Genomic DNA, 21,977 nt, shown 5'->3' with positions numbered 1-21,977 from the left:
TACTGAAATTGATCGTGAAATTCAATATGTGCACATGCGATAAATGGCTATCAAATTGGCAATTTGCCAATACAACAGTACAGTCAATATTATCCATCCTGACAAGAATTAAACCTAAATCATTCTACGTTTCAGTTTCGGGGATCCATCATCCAGTTCCCATGACAAAGATGACGATGACGATGAGTATAACGAGGAGGACGACATTAACGGCGATGAGCGCTTATGAGTCACCCTAACAGGTTGATAGTCACTAAAGCCAATCAAATGTGGAAAATTTAACTTAGCTTTTGCTCCTCGCATCTTAAAAGCAGCATCGTCATAAGCCAGAGCTGCATCTTCAGGTGTCTCATAAGTCCCTAGCCATACTCTTGCACCATTCTTCTTAGGGTCTCTAATCTCAGCAGCGTATTTCCCCCATGGCCTTCTCCTCACTCCCGTATAATTATTCCTCTTTTCTCGTGCCGGCGTGGGCGATGCACCCGGAACATTTTTCTCAGGCTCATTCTTAATCTTAGCTGTGGCAGTGATTGTTGAATCAATAGGGTTCAGAGGAACCCAATACTGGATTTGCTTATTAAAGGGTTCTGGTTCTCGAGTGTCACAGGCCACGATTCGAGCGGAGTTGTCTATTTTTAAAAGAATATCACTCCAGTTCCCTGTCAAGAAGAGCTTGCTAAAGCTCATATTCTGGCAATATACAGATGAATTGCTAGTGTTGATCCCCAGTGAAGATTCATCGTCGAGAAGGTGCTGGCGAATTGACTCTATCTGATGGAAATCGGATTGACTGTCCATTTTTTTTTCTTTTTTAGCTAGGCAATAGGGTTTTGGTTTGTTTGTCAGTGAGGAGGGATTGCTTGGCTTTTGAAGAGGGTAAGGCTATATATACATTATAGTTTCTCGAAAGGTATTTCTTTGAAGCTTCGTTGTTGTGTGGGAGTGGGCAAATGGCCTCATCATTCACATGTTTCTAATGTTCATTTATTTATTTTCTTTATTTATGTACTCATCTCTGAGGGTATTTCCTTGGATTGTAAACTACTTATCTCCTTATAATTATTGGTGAATAATTTCAAAATAACTTGAACAATTTGAACAACTTCATGGGTAAACAGACAGTGCTGTGGATTTCAAAAATAGTTTAGAGCTAGACAACTGCTGACACAGGCTCAAATTTCCACCTGATTGGATTATTAATAAAAACAATTATTTACATCCTTCAAAACACGTTTAATCAGCGAAATATATTTCACACTGGTGAGCCCGTACGCTTAATCAGCCTTACATTTGTTTTCCCTTTTGAATTAATTAACTAGCTTCTAGAATTTTGGTTCGTTTGTCAAAATGTGCCATCAGAAGTTATTATTGGCTTTTCAAGAGAGCAAAATAAAGTGTGTGTGAGTGCAAAATAAAGTGCAGTTTCTTCTTCTTTTTGGTTAAGATGTCAACTTCTTTACTTAGTATAATTTGATATTTCTTTGAATTTTCATTATCGCAGGGATCTTGAGAAGTATTTGTTTATTTGCTGGAAATTATTTTTTAAAAAAAGTTGTGTTTTTTTAAAATTAAATTCCTGTAAAATAAATTATTTTTTGATATTTGATAGTGTTATGAAACATGAGTTAGAAAAAACTTTTCGGTATTTAGCTAAATCATGAAAAATAAGTGGAAAAATAACTTATTAATATTTTTTTTTTCAAGTTTATTAAAAAGAATAAAAACCAAATCTCTCAGGTAAAAATTTTGGAGGATGAAATTAAAAAAAATTAATAAGTTATTTCAAATAAAATAAATAACAATTAAAATAATAAAAACCAAATCCGACAGATAAAAAAATTGAAAGATAATGAAATTAAAAAAATATAATTTCATAAATTATTTCAGATAAAAAAAAACTAGCAATCAAAAGAATAAGAACCAAATATGATATATAAAAATCTTTAATTAAGAAAATGATAGGAGAAAAGAAAATAACAATAAAAAAGGGACCAAAATTTATATAAAAATCAAATTATAAGGGATGAAATTGAAAAACAAATTGAAAACAAAATATCTAACAATCAAAAGATTGAGAATCAAATTTGATATAATCAACAAATAATAAGACATTCATGAATTTTCCACAATTTATGAAAAATATTTTCAGTTCAAAATAAAAAGAAAATACTTTTTTGAAAAACAAGTCAAACTTTTCTATGATTGAAAAGTGTTTTCTGTTAAATAATTTTTTTAATGGTAAACAAACATAAGAAAATATGAAACAAACTGGGCATTATTCACATTTTTCTAATGTTTTAGACCTTGTATTTATTTAATTTAGTATAGTATTCATAATTTTTTTTTCATATGTACTTGTTATTCCTTCTTATATAGTACTTCAAATTATTAAAGTACACTTGTTCCTCAGGAATAATCTCAAATAACACACGCATACACACGCTATTATATGCAGTACTGGATGGCTTCTATTTGACTCAAGTTATCGAAAAAGAAAAATAATTGTTTTTTTTTTTCAAGAAAAAGGGTGGTCTGTATTCATGGCGTGCGCGCTCTGAAACATGTGGAATATATAGCATGTGCTATTCATAAGGTACGGTCGGTGATTGTTTAATCTTCCTTCATCGAAGTTTACTCACTAACAGGAGTCTCATGACAAGATATTTCAAAATGAAAAAAAAAAAAACATTTTTTCATAATTATGTCAAAAGGATTAATGATTTTATATCTTCTTAAGATCATTGGATTAATTCCTATGAAGATAGGTAGATTGATTAGTTTTCAAGGATAAAAAAATAAATAAAATAAAATAAAATAAATAAGTTTCCATGTGAATTTTTGTAGAAAAACAATAAAACATGTACCATATGTTTTTACTATCTCTATTTTTTTTTATTTCAAAACAATAACAAAAAAGCTATTTAGAAAATCTTTTTAAAGTTACGTACAATCTATTCATTACTCGACTATATATATATATTGTCTCTAATTGCTAGAGAACTGGGAATGAAAAGAAACTCTTAATTCATTTGCTTCGCTAATAACATGAATTTTAATTTCACTAGACATCACGTGTTGTATTTTTTAATAAAAAATAATACTAGTAATTTATTTAAAAAAATTAAAATGTGATTTTATTTGGAATAAATTGAACCCTATTTCTCAATTCCATTCCTATTTTTGAATGACCCAAATTTGCCCTCAATATGATTTGAATGTTGCATCCTAATTAGAACCCAAATTCCCGACTAAAAGAACAAATAAAAACGAGCCTCTCACCTCTTCCTGATTAAAATTAGACCCCTTTTGATCTAGGAAATGACCCTTTTTTTTTTTTTATCAAATCCGTTATATATATATATATATGCGCGCGCTCTTCCAAAATTCAATATACTTAGAAATAAAGTTCTAGCATCTGAAAAATGAATCATCACATGTTCATATCAGTATTTCATTTTTATAAACAAAAAGAGTAGAGAATTAGTGGTACAAGTCTTAGTTCTTGCAAAACATTCTATTTTTATAGGGTTTAGAGACCCTCCGATAATTATTCAGTAACATTACTGTAAGTGATTGTAATGAATGAGAAGAAGAGCATTAAACTCTAATAACAAGGATGCTTAATCTTAGCTTTTGTGTAATAAATGCCTTGAGAATATATGATAAAAAGATTCTTTACACTAGTGGTTCAAATAGTATTTATAACCCTTGTACTTTGAATCTTGTTATTTTGCTCAAGGGATCAAAAATTTTTCTCTCTTGAATATCTTAGTAAGGAAAAAGTTCTTTATATTAATATTAATGATGATGAAAATATATTCTAACGCAATATTAATATTGATGGGAATTATCCTTACATATTATTAGTGATGATTGACAAACAATAGAGCTATAAAATATTTTTATACCTTATTCCACACACAAAATTTAATGTTGATGGGAATAACCCTATCGCAATATTAATATCGATTGAAATATAATCGTCTTTTAGAGAACTTTTATATATTTAGAGGTGTATGAAAATGATTATCCTAAGGTCATGTTTTGTTAGACTCATGTATGTTTGGGTTTAGTGTATAGCTGAATTCAAGGGATTGAAGTTTGATATCTTGTCAGACTCATGTACTCTTGGGTTCAATGAGTAGTCAAACCTGAAAGATTTGGGTCTAGCGTCCTACTAGACCCATATGCGCTTACGCTCGGCGTGTAACCAAGCCAAAAAGAGTTGAGTCTAACACCTTGCAAAATCCAAAAGCATTTGGGCTCAGTGAGCAGCTGAGCCTAAGAGGATTGTGTCTGACATTTTAGCAAACCCACATGTGCTTGGGTTTAGGGTGTAACCGAGCCCAAGAGAGTTGGGTCTGATATCTTACAGACTCATAGATGAGTCTGTACTCATGTACTCTTGTACTCTTGGGTTCAATGAGTAGTCAAACCTGAAAGATTTGGGTCTAGCGTCCTACTAGACCCATATGCGCTTACGCTCGGCGTGTAACCAAGCCAAAAAGAGTTGAGTCTAACACCTTGCAAAATCCAAAAGCATTTGGGCTCAGTGAGCAGCTGAGCCTAAGAGGATTGAGTCTGACATTTTAACAAACCCACATGTGCTTGGGTTTAGGCTGTAACCGAGCCCAAGAGAGTTGGGTCTGATATCTTACAGACTCATAGATGTTTGGGCTCAGCACATAGCCGAGCTTATGGGTGTTGGATCAGACATCTTGCCAAACCCACAGATGTTTGGGCTCATAATGTAGTTGAGCTCAATGATATTGAGTCTGAAAATAAAACTAGACCAATGTTATTTGGATTTAATATTTTATCAAGTTTATACATGTGAGATCATCACCTTATTTTTAATCTATTTATTCATAAATATCATAAATTAATGAGTTATGTATAAAATATATCCCCACTCCTTCGCATTCGCAACTAGACTTGCCAAGGCCAAAAAGAGTTAGCTAGGGTCTAATGAAGCACTCTTGCGGATGAATGAAATGGTCCGCAATTATTTTATTAATTTCTTCGACTGAACAAGTAATTTGTATTCATTTCCATTAAGTGTTTTCTCAGCTTAAAATTAAAAAGAACGATGGTGATGATGACCAAATGTTGAAATGAATTAAAGGATAAGAAGAAAAAATTAAAAAAAATATTATACACAATTCATTGATCAAAAAATATTGGAAACCAAAAAGTGCTTCTTGGCAGGAGTCAAATCCATTTCATTCTTGGCTTCTGTTTTGGAGATCCATCATCTAATTCTGAAGACAAGGATGCCAAGGACGACTACGACGGCTCCGGTGACGAGAGCTTATCAGTCACTCTAACCGGTTGATGAGCAATAATGGAGCCAATCAAATGTGGAAAATCTAGCTTAGCTTTTGCTCCCCGCATCTTAAAAGCAGCTTGGTCATAAGCCAAAGCTGCATCCTCAGGTGTCTCATATGTCCCTAGCCATATTCTTGCACCATTCTTCGTAGGGTCCCTGATCTCTGCCGCATACTTCTCCCATGGCTTTCTCCTCGCCCCCTTATAATCATTCCTCCCCTTCGGTGCTGTGGTAGATGCACCCTCAACATCTCTCTCAGCCTCATAGCTAACCGTGTTAGTGGTTACTGAATCAATATTAGGATCCGAAGGAACCCGTTGCCTTTGCATATCGAAGGATTCTTGTTCTAGAGCGTCGTTGACCACGGTTTGACCCAAGCTATCTATTTCTAATACGATATCACTCCAGCTTGATCGCTTGACAAGAAGCTAAATCTCAAAGCCCTACGGCAATATATTGGTGCATTAATCTCGGGCACTGGTTCAGCTTCGAGAAGGTGCTGGCCGATTGATTATAACAGTGAAAAACCGGATGGTGAGGCAGTTTGACCGTATATTTTTTTCGTGTTAACTCCTAGTTTTTTTTCTTTTTCAACTGTGCAATAAGAAGAGATTGCTGGCTTTTGAAGAAGGCAATATATACTCTTTCACATGCATTCTAATTATTTTATCCGATTAATACCTCGAATTAAGAGGCAAACAAACGGAACAGAGGCCTTTGTTTTGGAACTTGTTTCATGTGCGATTGTTGGGAATCTTCAAAGGATTTAAATTCGAAACAGTAATCTATCCTTTCTTTATTTTTTTAGACTGTCCATTTTGTTTACATTCAAAACTGTACCCAGGTTATTTATAATGGGATTTCACTAGCTTTATGACAAGTAGAAAAGCTTTATTAATTTCCAGTTTAAGGCTTCCTTAGGATTTCCACTATATGAGATTGGAATTAATCATGTATAAGAAGATTTGATGGAGAGAGAACATAAATTTTGAACTTAACAGGAGTTAATATATTCACTTTATTTCACGATATTTATCACCCAATTGTCTCATTTCATGGGCAGCATCATACTTAAAGATTGCTTGATCAATCACCGCTATAAAATAAAATTAAAGGATTATTCTAGCCTTCTTTCGCATTCAATGGAGCGACATAACCTCCTTAACTTCAATGAGGCAACTAAGAACTCGCTGTATAATAGACTGGAGATTAGTTGGTCTAAGAAAACTCGAAATTCGATTCAAAATCTCACACCTCTTGCTTGGCAAACGAGTTACAAGCCACTGATCTTTCCTTCCTTCCTTTCTTTCATTTTTTTAAGATCTATCCACTTTTTTTAGGAAAATATCCCTTCCTTCACATGGTTTGAAAATTGAAAGCTAAGTATTAACCTCAATATTTCTCGATCACTCATTTAATCTTAGTATTAACCAGTTCGTAGCCCTGTTGGTTGTTTTTTTTTCTTTGTTTAGTTTCAGGAGATGTAAATCAAGAGAATCTAAAGAAACAAAACTTGGAATTAAAATAATAATGTATATAAATAATTGAACTATAATTTTTGGCCAGCCTAGAACATCTGTTCATCCGATGGCTCTAGTTGCACATCAAGAGTCAAATCTATATGTTCTCCGCTTGGACTTCGGAGATTCATCATCCACTTCCGACAACGATGAAACCGGCGATGACAAGGAAGATGGTTCAGGCGAGTAACGCTTGTTAGTCACTCTAACAGGTTCGTAATTGCTCGAGCCAATCAAATGTGGGAAGTTAAGCTTAGCTTTTGCACCGCGCATTTTAAAAGCGGCCCGGTCATAAGCCATAGCCGCATCCTCCGGTGTCTCATAAGTCCCCAGCCATTGTCGTGCACCATTTTTCTTGGGATCCCTAATCTCGGCTGCATATTTTCCCCATGGCCTTCTCCTCACTCCCTTATAATTCCTCCCTTTTGGTGGTGGCAAGTAATTGGATGCATCCTCCACACTTACTTCAAACTCATAGTTAGATGTAGTGGTCATTGAATCAACTTGATTCCACAGAGACCATTGCATATCAAGGGACTCTGGTACCTGAGTGTCACAGGCCATGGTTTGACTGGAGTTATCTATTTGTAATAGGATATCACTCCAATTCTCCATTGAGAAAAGCCTATTAAAGCTCAAGCTCTCGCAATAAACCGGCCGAGCTTGGATGCCATTGTTATTCTCTGGAACTGGTTCATCTTCGAGAAGGTGATGGCGAATTGATTCTAATAGAGCAAAATCGGAACGTGAGGCAGCTTGACTGTACATTTTTTTTCTTGGAGTATTAGCTTCGATCAAGAGAATAGGTTGCTTGTAAGTCCTGTAGGAGAGAGTGAGAATGACTTTTTTCAGGAGTTTAAGTTTATGTATTTATATATGATAACATTTCAACGTCGTTCGATGTTTCTATGAAGTTTCATTTTTCTTTAGTATAGTGGGATGTTGGTATTCAATCACACGTTTTTAATGTTTTGGATCTTATATTATATATATATTTCTATACTTGCCTGTTTCTTTAAAATATGTAAATTATTCTTCTTATTTTTTATGAATGATTGCGAAGGACATATACTATCAACAAGTGCGTGGGTTTTATTTTTTTATTAGGTTTTTTTTTTTGTTAATTTGTATATCAACTAAGGTTAAGTTTATTTTTGAATAATTTAATGGTGCGTTTTCTATATTAATCTAAAGCATAATTTTTTTAAAATATTCAAGGGTTAAACCGAGAAAATCAAAAAACAATTTAACCATCACACCAGCTCCTTAAGATTGTGTACAATCTTCATCGCAAATCTTAGATGACAAAAAAAACTTAGTGTTTCAGTACAAAATTATATTTGTGGCGCAGTGCTTCGCTGAAAAACAACGAAAAGAAATATGAGTTAATTAACCTGGACACATGATAGAAATAACGTTGCAAACTTATATTTTTAATTATAAGGTTAAATTAATAATTATACTATATAATAAAAAATAAAATAAATAAACTGACCCATAAAATTTGTATAAGACAATTATATAACAGTGAAAAGATAATCTTTTCATTAATATATAATAAAAAAAGGGTTAAGCTAGGAGTTACTAGAATTACAATAACTTCACTTCTCCTTGATTTTTTTTTTTAAAATTGATATAGATGCTAATGCCATCGTCATTCTAACTGCTTTCTCGTACATTAATTGACATTACATTAAAGCTAAAAGAGTTAAAGGTAATATAATGTCAAATTAACGAAAGGGACGGACACCTGACAGTTACATTAGTTCATCATTAGTTTTGTGCTCAAGACTCTAACATTATTTTTACACACAAAAAATGACAAGTTTTATCATGTTAAAGAAATAACCACTCAACAAATTAAATATTAATTACAATTTGATTATATTTTTAAAAGTCACGTGCTTTTAATCTTATTATATTTTTATTTGTTACTCTACTCATGTGGTATATATATTAATTAGTAATCTTTCTGTACTCGTCGCTAATAACGCAATATCATGATTAATGAGAGAGACACTATTGTTATGGAGAAAATTAGGATTTTATTTGGTATTATAATAGTGGTTATTTTTTAAACTATTTTTTAAAAAAATATATTAAAATAAGTTTTTTATTTTTTAAAATTTATTTTTGATATCAATGATATAATTTTTTTTAAAATAATTTAAAGGGAAGAGAAAAAATAAAAAAAATTAATCTTTTTTTAAAAAATTTCTAAAATAAAAAAAAACAACTCTGAAAATAAAGTGATAGAGTACAATAATGATGTATACTCTATTCTAACTACTTTCTCATTAATTAATTGACGCGCTTTAAAATAAACAAAGCTAAAAGAGGTAAGGGAAATATAATAATATTTAATGTAAGATTAATTAATTAATGACAGGATATTTTGGTTTTGTATAGTATTTAATTCATGAATTGAATATGTTGATTGATATTAAAAAAAGAAGAGAGAGAATTAAAAAAGTAGTCAGAAGCATCCAATGTATTTCCTCAACGAATGAAGGAAAATTTTGCAGTTATATTAAGTACAATCATACTCATGTGCGAGAGCCATTGCATATTATATAGTATTATTTATATATTTCTTGGTCATCACGTGCGCAATGACTTAGTTCTTTCTTCTTTATTATATCACCATTATTAAATTCAGCTGAATCTGGTCAGTTTTTTTTTTTTAAAATCAATTTAAAATTGATATAAATTAATTCGATTCATCTGATTAAAACCTAATCTAACTTAATTATTTTTTAAAAAATAATAATATAGGATATAATAAACTTGAAGGGAGATAGCAGGTACACAAACATCAAGACGTCTCAGCTGTCTCTATGGGACTTCACCATATATATCTGCAGATGCAAAGTGCAAAATTCCATGGATGATGCTTGAAAAGAGAAATTATTACACGAACATGGTTCTTTGGACGAAATGAATCGCATTGTCTTAATTCACTCCATCAACTGGTTATAATTTATAACAGCAGAACAGGCTTAACTGATCATCTGTACAGTATTGCTCCAACCAATCTGTGTTTCGTCCAATGGATCAGGTTATGTAAGAATTTCTCTTGCGAACAGGTGCATAAATTCGAACAATAGGCACTAGGACTGCTCATGAAACCTGGCAAAACTCATGCCATAACTAAGAGATTAAACCAAGCAATTCAAACTGCAGCACCACACTCGGACAGATGATACCATTTTAATTCTATATCAGAACAAGACAGCAATCACGAACCACTGATTTGTCACAGCTCTTGGGTGTTGATAATAAAAATAACCAAACGATTGTGATCAGTCCGTTCCAATGATAGATTGCAAGAAAAGTGATGAAATCTACATTAAAACTAAACCAAAGATTAATTCTTATGATTAAGACTAATTAAAGATAGTTAAAAGGATAATAATTAGTTTTATTGATTTTTGTCTAAATAGTTGTCATGATGGCCATTACAAATAACTCATTACATATTTATAGCGGTAAATCTCTACGGTGGTCATATATAATTAAGAGTATTAATTAGGACTAAAACCACTCATAAAAAGAAGTGTAAATTTATATTTCGATTGATGCAATGATGATTTAGCCGTACATAGTAGATCCAACTCCCTTGAGAAAACTCAAATTTATTGAAACTTTAACATGTCTCTTGTTTAATAAAAAAAAAATAACTGGCTACTAATGACTCGTCCGAAGTGTCAGTGGAAACAAATCCCAGAACTGATCTTGCTTTGCTTCGTCCAACGTGGTGAGTCATAATCTGAAATAGATATAGAAGATGAAGGCTCTGGTGAACTCCGCTTCTTAGAAGTCACCCTAGTTGGTTCCCAGTTATTGTTGGATCCGATCAGATGAGGGAAATTAAGCTTAGCCTTCGAGCCACGCATTTTAAAAGCAGCTCGATCGTAAGCTAGTGCAGCATCCTCAGGCGTCTCATAAGTCCCGAGCCACATCCTCGCTCCATTCTTCTTAGGATCCCTAATCTCTGCCGCATATTTTCCCCATGGCCTCCTTCTCACACCCTTATACTGCAATCCCTTTTCCTTCAGCGGTTGTGGTCCAGACTCGCGCGGTGCCACTTCCAATGGAACAGCTGTTTGTGGAAACTCTTCTGTCGTCGTGGTCATATTAGATTGCAACGACAATATTGATGGAAGCCATCCGAAGTTAACAGCATCTCGGAGAGCATTGTAAACGATCATATCCTCTGAATCATCTTGTTTTAATGGCAAATCACCCCAGCTTTCTGTTGAATAAATATTACTAAAGCTGAGGCTCTTGTAAAATGTTGGTGCGTTAACATTACTGGTACTGGCAACAGTATTAATATTGCATTCAAGAACATCAAAGCCTGATTCCAAGCTCTTCTCTCCAAACATTTTGACCTGTACTTTTGTAGGATGCGGTTTCCCTCCTTTACTTTTTGGGTTTTCTACGTGAGCAAGTTCGAAGATTTGTTACTGCCATTTATATAGGAACTATCAGGAGAAGTTGAGGATGGCTGCCTATGATTCATCACAATTTACAGGTGAAACTTTGTGGGGTTTCTATGAATTTTCCTACCATTGAGTGGAATACATTTCTTTTTTTATTTTTTCTGTCACGTGTTACAATTGATTTTCTATGGATAAATGCATAATTTTTGGTTTGTCCATTTTTTTAGTATATTTTCAGCCCCATCATAGAGATTTGGAGTTATTAGCAGCCTAATAGTGCCAAACGATGCAAATCCTCTATAATATCAAATTATTAACAATGCATGCGTAATATTTGTTACTATGCTGTATAATCAAAATATTTTTATATATTATTTTGATATTAATATATTAAAACTATATAAAAATATTAATTTAATATTTTTAATAAAAAATAAATTTAAAAATCACTTTAAAAATCAAATTCTAACACAAAAACAAACACTCACTCACTCATTGCAATGTTTGCCTTGTGTTGAGTCCCCACTAGTCTCCACATTCTTTTCCTTTGTTAAAGAAAACTTTAGACAAAGGTTATACCTGGTTCAGGATTTTATGCAAGCATATGACTTAATTTATAATTGTTTCTCCACGACATGTGGATATCGTGGTGCTAATTTTTTTAATCCTATATAAGAGTATAGGATTAAAAAAATTGTTTTTCGACATGTGTGAATATCTCAAAGACTGTTTCTGTGGATTCAATAATTGATATAGTTTTTAACGGCGCAATGAAAGCTATGTTTGTGATTTAACTTCATTCTATTAAATTAGATTTTAATATTATATTAAATAATTCAAATTAAATAAAAAATACAAAAATAAAAGAGAGATAAGTTAGGTTTCATTGATATTACATGATTACTTTATTCTAAAAACAAATTATATTAATATAAATACAAAAAAATTATATACAAACTAAAATAAAAATATTATTCTACTCTTAATAAATAAAATAAAACAAAATATATTTCTTAACATATATTTGATCATTCAGAGTTATCATTAGAATCGAACTCTTTGAGGATTTATTAGTTATCATATTTATATGTAATTTTGCATGCCTCACATGCATAAGCTTCTTTGTTTTAATCAACTTAAATTAATTATGGATTCATATTCAAATTTAATTTTCTATTTAATAAGTTAAAACACCAATACCAAATTAAATTTTGATCATTCGTCAAGGAATCTCTAATTATAAACTATTCAATAAAAGGTTGTGAAACTTTGGTCATAAAAAATTCACCCAAATCATATATCATAAAAAAAAAGAGAGTTTCAACTGCAATACTATTTGGGAGACTTAAAAATCTTAAAATTAATTTAATTAGCCAAATCTTGACTTGCAAACTTTAATTACATGCAAAACAATTTAATCTAGACCGTTTTGATTTTGAAATGAAAACAATTGAAAAGTAATAAAATTAAAAGCAACAAAAAATTACTGAATTATTTTTCTTCTAAACACTATAAGTCTAAATATCTTAGGCAGAACATACGACTAGTTGAGAGGAAAACCAGAAAATTAAAATGCTATTCCAAGAAATTAATTTAATTAAAGCCGATTTCATTATCCCTTGGGCCTAATAGGGCCTAGACCTAAATTTTAAACGCCAAAATTTGTGGTCTGGGTTTGTCCAAAATGATTGAATTAGCTAGCCTATTAAAATCTTACACTCCGTGTTTTGAATGATACAAATTAATCATATTTAGAATAATATATAGAAATATACATTGCACTCTGTGTTTCGAAAACTTTACAGTTTCTACTCTTTATTTTTCTTATGATTGTACTTTTTAGTTTTTACCTTCAGTTAAAAATCTATAACTCATTAGAAATTGAGTTCATTTTTATTAAGGATGCCATAAAATAATCAAATAATCCTTGAGAGGATAATATTTATTGTTTGGAATTGACAAACAAAATATCTATTAACTATTAAAAAAATTAATTAAAAAAATCATTCATTTAACTCAATCCCATTTAATTTGAATATTAGCATAAAAAATCAAGAAAAATATGTTATTTGCATTCATAAGCAAACATGTCTTTTTTTTTTTTTATGATTTATTATGAATGCATGAATTCCCACAAAAAAAAACAAAAGCTTTTAGTAAAAATGATAAAGACAATTTTGAAAAATATAATTAATATTATTTTTAATGTATTTTTTTAAATAAAAGTTTTTCTGTGATTGAAATTTACACAAATTCATATTATTTTGTATTTAATTTTTATTAAATAAATAAAAATAATAAGATTTGAACTTGTGATCGCTTGATTATCAAGATTCTGATATCATATTAAAAAACTATTTCAACCAAATAATTTAGTGATATATATATATATATATATATATATATATATTTTGTGAGTTTCGCACTAATATAAACATGGTAAATGTTATGGTGTAATATATTATATGTTTGGAGTTTGAAATAATCTATCTTTCATTCACTTTTAGCGAAAAAAACCCACTCTACAACTATCAATCTGCCAAAAATCAATTAAAAGAATAAGAAAAGGACATGAATTTTGGAGCCTTTGCCCATATGGATGGTTTTGAGCAAAAAGCAACAAATGGCAACTGATATGGTTAGACATGGAAATGAGTGCTACAATCGATCCAAAGCTTCTGCAGGATGAAAATTGTGATCCAAATGCTTACCTCTCTTGAATACTTTTCAAAAGTAAGCAAAGTTAAAGTTGCATTCAAGCCAAAGAAAGAAGCCAAAATAGCTTAACAAAAAGTGTCATGCCACAAGCAGTTCGTGACCTGATCATCAAATTCTAACTTCTTGTAGTCACGAAGAGGTTATATAAACCCCATTTCAGTCTCCTGTTTGATTCATCAATCACGGAAGCCCACGCAGAATATATACAATCCCCCAAAAGATTCTCAAGTCACCAAGCACTTCACTCTTACAGTAGCAAGAAAATGAAGGGAGCAATCATTTCCATGTTGGTTGCTGTAGCCATGGTTCAATTCATGGTTAAGCCAGGAGAGGCCATCACCTGTGGGGACGTGAACTCAGACTTGTCTGCTTGCGTTTCCTATCTCACCGGAAAAGGTGGCGATTTCCCTCCACCACAATGTTGTGCCGGGGTGAACAAATTGAAGGAAAGTGCTGTCAGCATTGCAGATAAGCAAGCTGCATGTGAATGTGTCAAGGCAGCCGCTGCTCGCCTCCCAGATATGAAGGATGAGGCTGCATCCTCTCTCCCTGCCAAGTGCAAGGTTCAAGTGGACGTTCCCATCTCCAAAAACTTCAATTGTGCCGAGTAAGTTTTTTTTCCCCCATTAAAAATCAATGTATGATAAAAAATTATTACACGAACCTGATCTTTACCAATCTATGTTAACTAATGTTCATTTTCCCTCCATCTTCCACTGGTGCAGCATTCACTAAGATGAAGGGAAACATGCAGGGTGCAGAAATAAAGCCTTTGGATGGTTGGGGTGTTGCCGATGGGCGATCTTCATATTTAGTGTTCACTACTTAAATTATGTATAAATAAAAGTTGTTATATACAAGAGTCGAAGTAAGGCACCTAGTTCTGCTGTGATTCTTGTAATGGAATTTATGAGACTTATAAGTCAATCATATATTATCATTGGAATTTCATCGAATATATATCACCGATCCACTCGCATGGCCAATCTCAAGATTTTATAATGCTTATTTTAAATTTCAATAAATATTAAATTTGGTTTTTCCTACAATAAATAAATCTTAACATTATTTACGGAATATCAACATCTCTTCTTCAAATACACTTCCAGATAGCTATTTATGGAACTTTCAGAAATGTTTAAACATTTAAATATCTATAAGTAAATTTAGTCGCAACTAAACCTACTACGAAGAGATAGACAGGTGGTTGATGGTGGAAAACAATTATTGAGATCCACTTGTAAAATAAGTCTCTTTGATGAGTAGTGCGAGACCGTACGATGACAAAGTTGATAAATGAATGAATACAATATATTTTTTTATTGAAGTTATTTTTTAAAATATTTTTTTTATAAATATATTAAAATAATATATATTTTTTTATTTTTAAAAAATTAGTTTTTATATTGACATATTAAAATAATAAAAATTTAAAACAAAAATTTAAAACAAAAAAATATATATATTTTTTAAATATTTTTTAAATATAAAAACAAACAATTTCATATCTGAGAAGACAGTGAATGTTGGCCTGAGAAAATAATGATGCAAGTGAAAAATAAAATGAACAGAAGGAGTTTTCGACCAGTGATTGTGAATCTCTAAGCCTAAAACTCATGTTTGTTTTTATAGCGGTAAGATCTATCAAGTGGCATGAAAAGAAGCCTTGAACAGAAGAATCTAGGCCCGATTAACAACTAGGCCCTGTCAAGTAACAGGTAGAATAAAATCACCATCCTTTTGTTTTTCCCTAATGTAGCTGTAATCAATGGACCCATCTCGTGTTTGTTAAAATTCCCAACTGAAACGTAGTGTGTGTGAATTCGTGTTTTCTCTTAAACAGTTGAATTATCAATGGACTATTGGACTGGTGTTTTGAAGGTCCCATTGACACCTACTAGCACAAGTGACTGCAAAGTTGCAGTACCTCTCTGCCTCTCAACCGCTTCCAAAACCCTTGCTGTAAGTCCTTTTTTGCTTCAACTTCGAAGAATACATATATAAAAAAAAGTTTGAATTGTTTACATTTATTTTGACACCCAGTTGCCTGCTGCAAATGCAATTTTTTTTCAACGGTGATAGAGTTGAAGGGACCAAGAATCCAGTGGTTGAGAGATTGTCTGGTTTGTAAAAAAATAGCTGAAATTTTGGGGTCTAAATTCCGTGGTTGTGTTAATGCTTATGTCATTGAGGCACCTGTTTTCAATGGCAGTTTTTCTGTCTATAAAGACTTTATTCCACCTGTGAATGGATACGGGGAGCCAAAATCGTATAACCCAGTTGTATAATTTATTCCGTCTGTGCTGATATTTTGGTAAATTATAGGGTTGTTCCGGCATATATCAACTTGTTAACTATTTTGTTTGCTGCGTTTACTGCTCTATGAATCCATTATTGTTTTGATCTTGCACTGTGTTCTTGCATTAGAGTAATAATAATTATTGATGTCAATCATTATCCTGTTTTGTGTTAGAAATACTGGCATGCAAACCCGACAAGATCAAAGGCTAAGAATAGGATAAAATGAGAAATCAGACACACAAGAATTTACGTGGTTCACCCAATTTGGCTACGTCCACGGGCAAGTATAGAAGGATTTTACTAAGTAATGTGGGAATTACAACATCTTTCTCTTAATAGGAGAACAACTGAAATCTCTCTATTACTAGGAGAAAACACCTCACTTACTATCTCACAAAATACCTCACAATTATGTGGGATTACTTTCCCTCTCTTACTCTCCTCTTCTCTCTCTTATTTCTCTCTTGGTGTGTGTTCTATGGCAAGGATGCACTGCCTATTTATAGGCAAGCATCCTTGCCTTTGTCTTGCAAAAGATAAGAGCAAGGCAAGTGGCAAGGCAAGTGACACTAATTGACATTAATTAGTGCTGCAATAATTGATACTAATTAGTGCCGCAAGTTGCACTAATTAGTGCTTGCCTAGCTGGTTTCATAGCTGGCTTCACATTCTCCCACTTGAAGACTTTGATGATTTAATCAAGTCTTCACACTTGATCATTTGTGATTCTTCTATCCTTTGTATACTTGCCATCTTCATGCTGCTTACATTTTAGTTAGGCCATAGGAGGATCTGCACCATATATACTTGTCAATATTGACTGGTTTGGTCAAAGCATCTGCTGGGTTTTCCTTTGTGTGAACCTTCTGAAAATCCACACTTCCATCTTCCACCACTTCGCGAACAAAGTGATACTGAACATCTATGTGTTTTGTTCTTGAATGAAATGCTGGATTCCTTGCAATATGCAAAGCACTCTGACTATCACAATACAAAAGAATCTTCTTTTGTTTGTGTCCGAGCTCCTCCATAAGTTTCTTCATCCATATTGCTTCTTTACAAGCTTGTGTAGCTGCCATGTACTCAGCTTCTGTTGTGGATAAAGCTACAACAGTCTGAAGTTTAGAGACCCAGCTCACAGCTCCTCCTGCAATTATGAACACATAGCCTGTCGTGGATTTTCTTTTCTCAAGGTCGCCAGCAAAATCTGAATCAACATAACCTCTGACAGTAAATTCTGATCCTCCATAACATAATGCAGCATCTGAGGTACCCTTGATGTATCTCAAGATCCTCTTAATAGTATTCCAATGCTCTCTACCAGGATTTGCCATGTATCGACTAGCTGCTCCCACTGCTTGTGCAATGTCTGGTCTTGTACATATCATGACAAACATTAAACTTCCCACTGCTGATGCATACGGTACTCGAGACATCTCCATCCTCTCTGCTTCATTGCTAGGAGACATACTTGAGGATAATTTGAAGTTAACAGGAACTGGGGTGGAAATTGGCTTACAATCTTGCATGTTGAAGCGACGCAAGATCTTCTTCAAATAATTCTTCTGAGAAAGCCAAATCTTCCTTTTACTTCTGTCTCGGTGAATTTGCATCCCTAGAATCTTGTTTGCTGGTCCCAAGTCCTTCATATCAAACTCCCTAGCCAACTGTGCCTTCAATTCTTGGACTCGATCTTTGTTGGGGCCTATTACCAACATGTCATCCACGTACAACAACAAAATGATGAAAACATCATCTTCTTCAAACCTCTTGTAATACGTACAATGGTCTGAACTGAGTCTATTGTACCCAAGGCTAATTATGAAGGAATCAAATCTCTTGTACCAACACCTCGGCGCCTGTTTGAGACCGTATAGAGATTTGTTCAACTTGCAAACCAAGTTCTCCTTGCCTGTTTCAGCAAAACCCTCTGGTTGGAGCATATAAATTTCTTCTTCAAGTTCTCCATGAAGAAATGCAGTTTTCACATCTAACTGCTCTAAGTGAAGATCAAATATAGCACACATCGCCAAGACTACTCTGATTGTAGTAAGTCGCACCACCGGAGAAAATATCTCATTGAAGTCTATCCCTTCTTTCTGAGCATACCCTTTCACCACCAATCTTGCACGATACCGCTCCACTTGATCATTGCCATCACGCTTTATCTTGTAAACCCATTTGTTGCCAATGGCCTTTCTTCCTTGTGGTAGCGGAACAAGATCCCAAGTGTTATTCTTGTGCAAAGCTTCAATCTCCTCTTGCATTGCTGTCATCCACATAGATACATCTGTGCTTTTGATAGCCTCATGGAAAGTTGATGGCTCTCCATCCTCTGTTAGAAGACAGTATGCAATGTTGCTCTCAGTAACATATTCTGAGTGCCAAGCCGGTGGTCTTCTTTCACGAGTTGACCGTCGAACTTCAGGAGTTTCAGACTCTATTTGTTCTTGCTCTTCATGCTCTGGTGCAGCTTCAGAAGAAGTATGATTCTGAGTATTTTCAACCTGGACTGCTGTAGTCTCCTTTAGAATGCTATTATGTTCTTCCATTTGCATTTTACCTTCTGCAAATATGACATCTCTGCTGATGACTACTTTGTGGGCAGTGGGATCCCACAAACGATACCCCTTCACTCCATCAGCATATCCCAAGAATACACATTTTCTGGATTTTGAATCCAGCTTGCTAACTTCTTGTGTATTGTACATCACGTACACATGACTTCCAAATATATGCAATCGAGAATAATCAGCTGGTTTTCCAGTCCACATCTCCATCGGTGTCTTCAGCTCAATTGCAGTTGACGGAGATCGATTTATCACATAACAGGCGGTATTGACTGCTTCTGCCCAGAATGACTTTCCTAGACCTGCAGTCTTCAACATTGCTCTTGTTCTTTCTAATAGAGTTCTGTTCATCCGCTCTGCCACTCCATTTTGCTGTGGAGTGTATGCCGTTGTGAACTGCCTTTTGATACCTTCATGTTGACAGAAGTTATCAAATTCATCATTGGTATATTCTCCTCCATTGTCAGTTCTCAAACACTTGATCTTCTTTTCAGATTCAAGTTCCACCCGCGCTTTGAAAGTTTTAAAGACTGCGAACACATCTGCCTTCCTTCTAATTGGATACACCCAACATCTCCTGGAGAAGTCATCTATGAATGATACAAAGTATCTTGCTCCTCCCAAGGATACAACCGGTGCTTGCCAAACATCAGAGTGAATCAGGTCTAAGATGCATTTGCTCTTAGTTGTTGATGTGCCAAACTTCAACCTGTGCTGTTTGCTTGTAACACAATGCTCACAAAAGGGTAAAGTAACCTTTGTAAGCCCAGGGAGTAACTTCTGATCAGAGAGAACTTTCAAACCTTTCTCTGACATGTGGCCTAGTTTTTGATGCCACATCATCGTCTTCTCTTCTGCAGGACTGGCTGATGCGATTGACGCTTCTGCCCCATGATGTGTTTCTCCTATTAATACAAACATGTTTGCAACTGTCTTTCTCGCCTTTAAAACCACCAGCGCTCCTTTGACAATTTTCATTATTCCATTGTCTGTTCGGATCTTACAGCCAAGACTATCAAATTGTCCCACGGACAAAAGATTCTTCTTTAAGTCTTTCACATGTCGCACTCCTGAAATAGTGTGAATTAAGCCATCATACATCTTCAATTTGATGGTGCCAATGCCAGCAATCTCTACAGCATGATTATCACCCATGAACACTTTGCCTCCAGAGATGGGTTCATATGTATGGAACCAATCTCGATTAGGAGTCATATGCCATGTTACTCCTGAATCCATTAGCCAGACCTCAGTAAGCTCTTCTCTATCTGTAGAGATTGTCGCTGCTTCACTATATAAAACCTCCCCATCTTCTGAGGTGCTCGCAACACATCCTTGAGGTTTTGATGACTCTGCAGTGTTCTCTATACCCTTTTTAAACCAACAATCCCTTTTGAAGTGCCCTTTTCTGCCACAGTTGTAGCATTTCACAGTCTTCTTGCTTCTTGATTTGGACCTCCCTTGCCTTTGACTCCCACTGGAGCCACGCTCCGTTGATCTCCCTCTTGACACTAATAATGCCTCTGCTTGGTTTGAACTATTTTTGTCTCCTTTATTTTTGCGCCTATTTTCTTCTTCCAAGATGGCGGCTGCAACATCATCAAAGACTAAATAGTCTGTGAGGATATTATTGGTCAAGTTGATAATGAGCTGATCATACGAATCTGGAAGACTTTGAAGTAGAAGCTCTGCACGTTCACTTTCCTCTATTTGTTGACCCAACGTAGTGAGTTGTGAAAATAGAGTCCTTATTGTGTTGATGTGGTCAGTCACCGCCGTGGTTTCTGCCATTCGAAGGGTATAAAGTCTCCGCTTTAAGAAAATCTTATTGTGCAAAGACTTGGACTCATATAGCTTTGTTAGAGTCTCCCATATCTCCTTAGCTGTTTTCTTCTCCGCCACACTTGATAACACTTCATCGGCTAATGCTAAATGTATGTTAGCAATAGCATTGCCATCCATTTCATTCCATTTTGCATTATCAGTGATCTCCGCGGGCCGATCCCCAATTGCTGCCAAGCAATTGTCTTTCCTTAAGATTGCCTTGATTCTCATTTTCCACAGTGAGAAATTGCTCCCCTTGAACCTCTCAATCTCGTACTTTGCTGCCATTGTATTCACCGAGATCTATTCAGCTATCACCGTTTCACAGATCTGTAACGTATATAGAAATAGTATCGTGTGAATAATACTTCACTAAGTAAGTTCCCAAGAAAGATTGGAGGGGTCACAAACGGTCCCGCTTAAAACCCAATCTCCTTAGACAGAACTTCCTAGACTGTATTTAATCACCGCACTGACTTTCTATATACGCCAACAGTAACATATGTGAACAGTACCGTATGGATGAATAGTGTCGTATAGGTGAATAGTGTCGTAGACGTGAATAGTAACCGTATACACGAATAACTTTTGTGTATTAACAACACCAACCAGAAGGCTCTGATACCACTGTTAGAAATACTGGCATGCAAACCCGACAAGATCAAAGGCTAAGAATAGGATAAAATGAGAAATCAGACACACAAGAATTTACGTGGTTCACCCAATTTGGCTACATCCACGGGCAAGTATAGAAGGATTTTACTAAGTAATGTGGGAATTACAACATCTCTCTCTTAATAGGAGAACAACTGAAATCTCTCTATTACTAGGAGAAAACACCTCACTTGCTATCTCACAAAATACCTCACAATTATGTGGGATTACTTTCCCTCTCTTACTCTCCTCTTCTCTCTCTTATTTCTCTCTTGGTGTGTGTTCTATGGCAAGGATGCACTGCCTATTTATAGGCAAGCATCCTTGCCTTTGTCTTGCAAAAGATAAGAGCAAGGCAAGTGGCAAGGCAAGTGGCACTAATTGACATTAATTAGTGCTGCAATAATTGATACTAATTAGTGCCGCAAGTTGCACTAATTAGTGCTTGCCTAGCTGGTTTCATAGCTGGCTTCACATTTTGTTGTTATTGCATGTGATGATGTAACTATATTACAATCTCTCTTCTCAATAGTCTTTTCAAAAACAAAATTATTTGTGACCCATAGCTCCCGAAGATAAACATGTCAAAGAACCATCTCAACTCAAAAATTTAACC

The 21,977-nt window shown here is 34.2% G+C and overlaps 5 protein-coding genes and 1 long non-coding RNA gene across 6 annotated transcripts; 2 read left to right on the top strand and 4 right to left on the bottom strand.

Moving 5' to 3' along the window:
- Nucleotides 1–918, bottom strand: LOC18105057 (ethylene-responsive transcription factor 13). The gene has a single exon (XM_006375067.3). It carries the CDS (start codon nucleotides 796–798, stop codon nucleotides 115–117), a length of 684 nt encoding a protein of 227 aa, XP_006375129.1. The 5' UTR covers nucleotides 799–918; the 3' UTR covers nucleotides 1–114.
- Nucleotides 919–4,928: 4,010 nt separating this feature from the next.
- Nucleotides 4,929–5,893, bottom strand: LOC18105056 (ethylene-responsive transcription factor 13). The gene has a single exon (XM_006375066.3). The coding sequence runs from the start codon at nucleotides 5,656–5,658 to the stop codon at nucleotides 5,287–5,289; it is 372 nt and encodes a 123-aa protein (XP_006375128.1). The 5' UTR covers nucleotides 5,659–5,893; the 3' UTR covers nucleotides 4,929–5,286.
- Nucleotides 5,894–6,933: 1,040 nt separating this feature from the next.
- LOC18105055 (ethylene-responsive transcription factor 13) lies at nucleotides 6,934–7,617 on the bottom strand. Its single transcript, XM_006375065.1, has one exon. The coding sequence runs from the start codon at nucleotides 7,615–7,617 to the stop codon at nucleotides 6,934–6,936; it is 684 nt and encodes a 227-aa protein (XP_006375127.1).
- Nucleotides 7,618–10,396: 2,779 nt separating this feature from the next.
- Nucleotides 10,397–11,305, bottom strand: LOC18105054 (ethylene-responsive transcription factor 13). The gene has a single exon (XM_006375064.3). The coding sequence runs from the start codon at nucleotides 11,235–11,237 to the stop codon at nucleotides 10,557–10,559; it is 681 nt and encodes a 226-aa protein (XP_006375126.1). The 5' UTR covers nucleotides 11,238–11,305; the 3' UTR covers nucleotides 10,397–10,556.
- Nucleotides 11,306–14,116: 2,811 nt separating this feature from the next.
- On the top strand, nucleotides 14,117–14,968 carry LOC18105053 (non-specific lipid-transfer protein A). Its single transcript, XM_006375063.3, has 2 exons — nucleotides 14,117–14,619; nucleotides 14,738–14,968. Exons 1-2 carry the CDS (start codon nucleotides 14,276–14,278, stop codon nucleotides 14,745–14,747), a joined length of 354 nt encoding a protein of 117 aa, XP_006375125.2. The 5' UTR covers nucleotides 14,117–14,275; the 3' UTR covers nucleotides 14,748–14,968.
- A 584-nt stretch (nucleotides 14,969–15,552) lies between these two features.
- Nucleotides 15,553–16,417, top strand: LOC7492779 (uncharacterized). The gene is made up of 3 exons (XR_002977580.2): nucleotides 15,553–15,730; nucleotides 15,856–15,974; nucleotides 16,056–16,417. It is a non-coding gene; the product is annotated as an uncharacterized LOC7492779 (long non-coding RNA).
- Nucleotides 16,418–21,977: the final 5,560 nt, after the last annotated feature.

The sequence above is a fragment of the Populus trichocarpa genome, chromosome 14 (genome assembly GCF_000002775.5).
Source record: "Populus trichocarpa isolate Nisqually-1 chromosome 14, P.trichocarpa_v4.1, whole genome shotgun sequence".
In the NCBI taxonomy this organism is placed as follows: Eukaryota; Viridiplantae; Streptophyta; class Magnoliopsida; order Malpighiales; family Salicaceae; genus Populus; species Populus trichocarpa.
Note: the sequence above shows the minus strand (reverse complement) of the source record. Positions and strands in the feature narration are given on the sequence as shown.

What these genes read in the sequence shown, in the direction of transcription:
- LOC18105056 (XM_006375066.3), bottom strand. Translation starts at nt 5,658, where the DNA reads ATGCAAAGGCAACGGGTTCCTTCGGATCCTAATATTGATTCAGTAACC.
- LOC18105055 (XM_006375065.1), bottom strand. Translation starts at nt 7,617, where the DNA reads ATGTACAGTCAAGCTGCCTCACGTTCCGATTTTGCTCTATTAGAATCA.
- LOC18105053 (XM_006375063.3), top strand. Translation starts at nt 14,276, where the DNA reads ATGAAGGGAGCAATCATTTCCATGTTGGTTGCTGTAGCCATGGTTCAA.
- LOC18105054 (XM_006375064.3), bottom strand. Translation starts at nt 11,237, where the DNA reads ATGTTTGGAGAGAAGAGCTTGGAATCAGGCTTTGATGTTCTTGAATGC.
- LOC18105057 (XM_006375067.3), bottom strand. Translation starts at nt 798, where the DNA reads ATGGACAGTCAATCCGATTTCCATCAGATAGAGTCAATTCGCCAGCAC.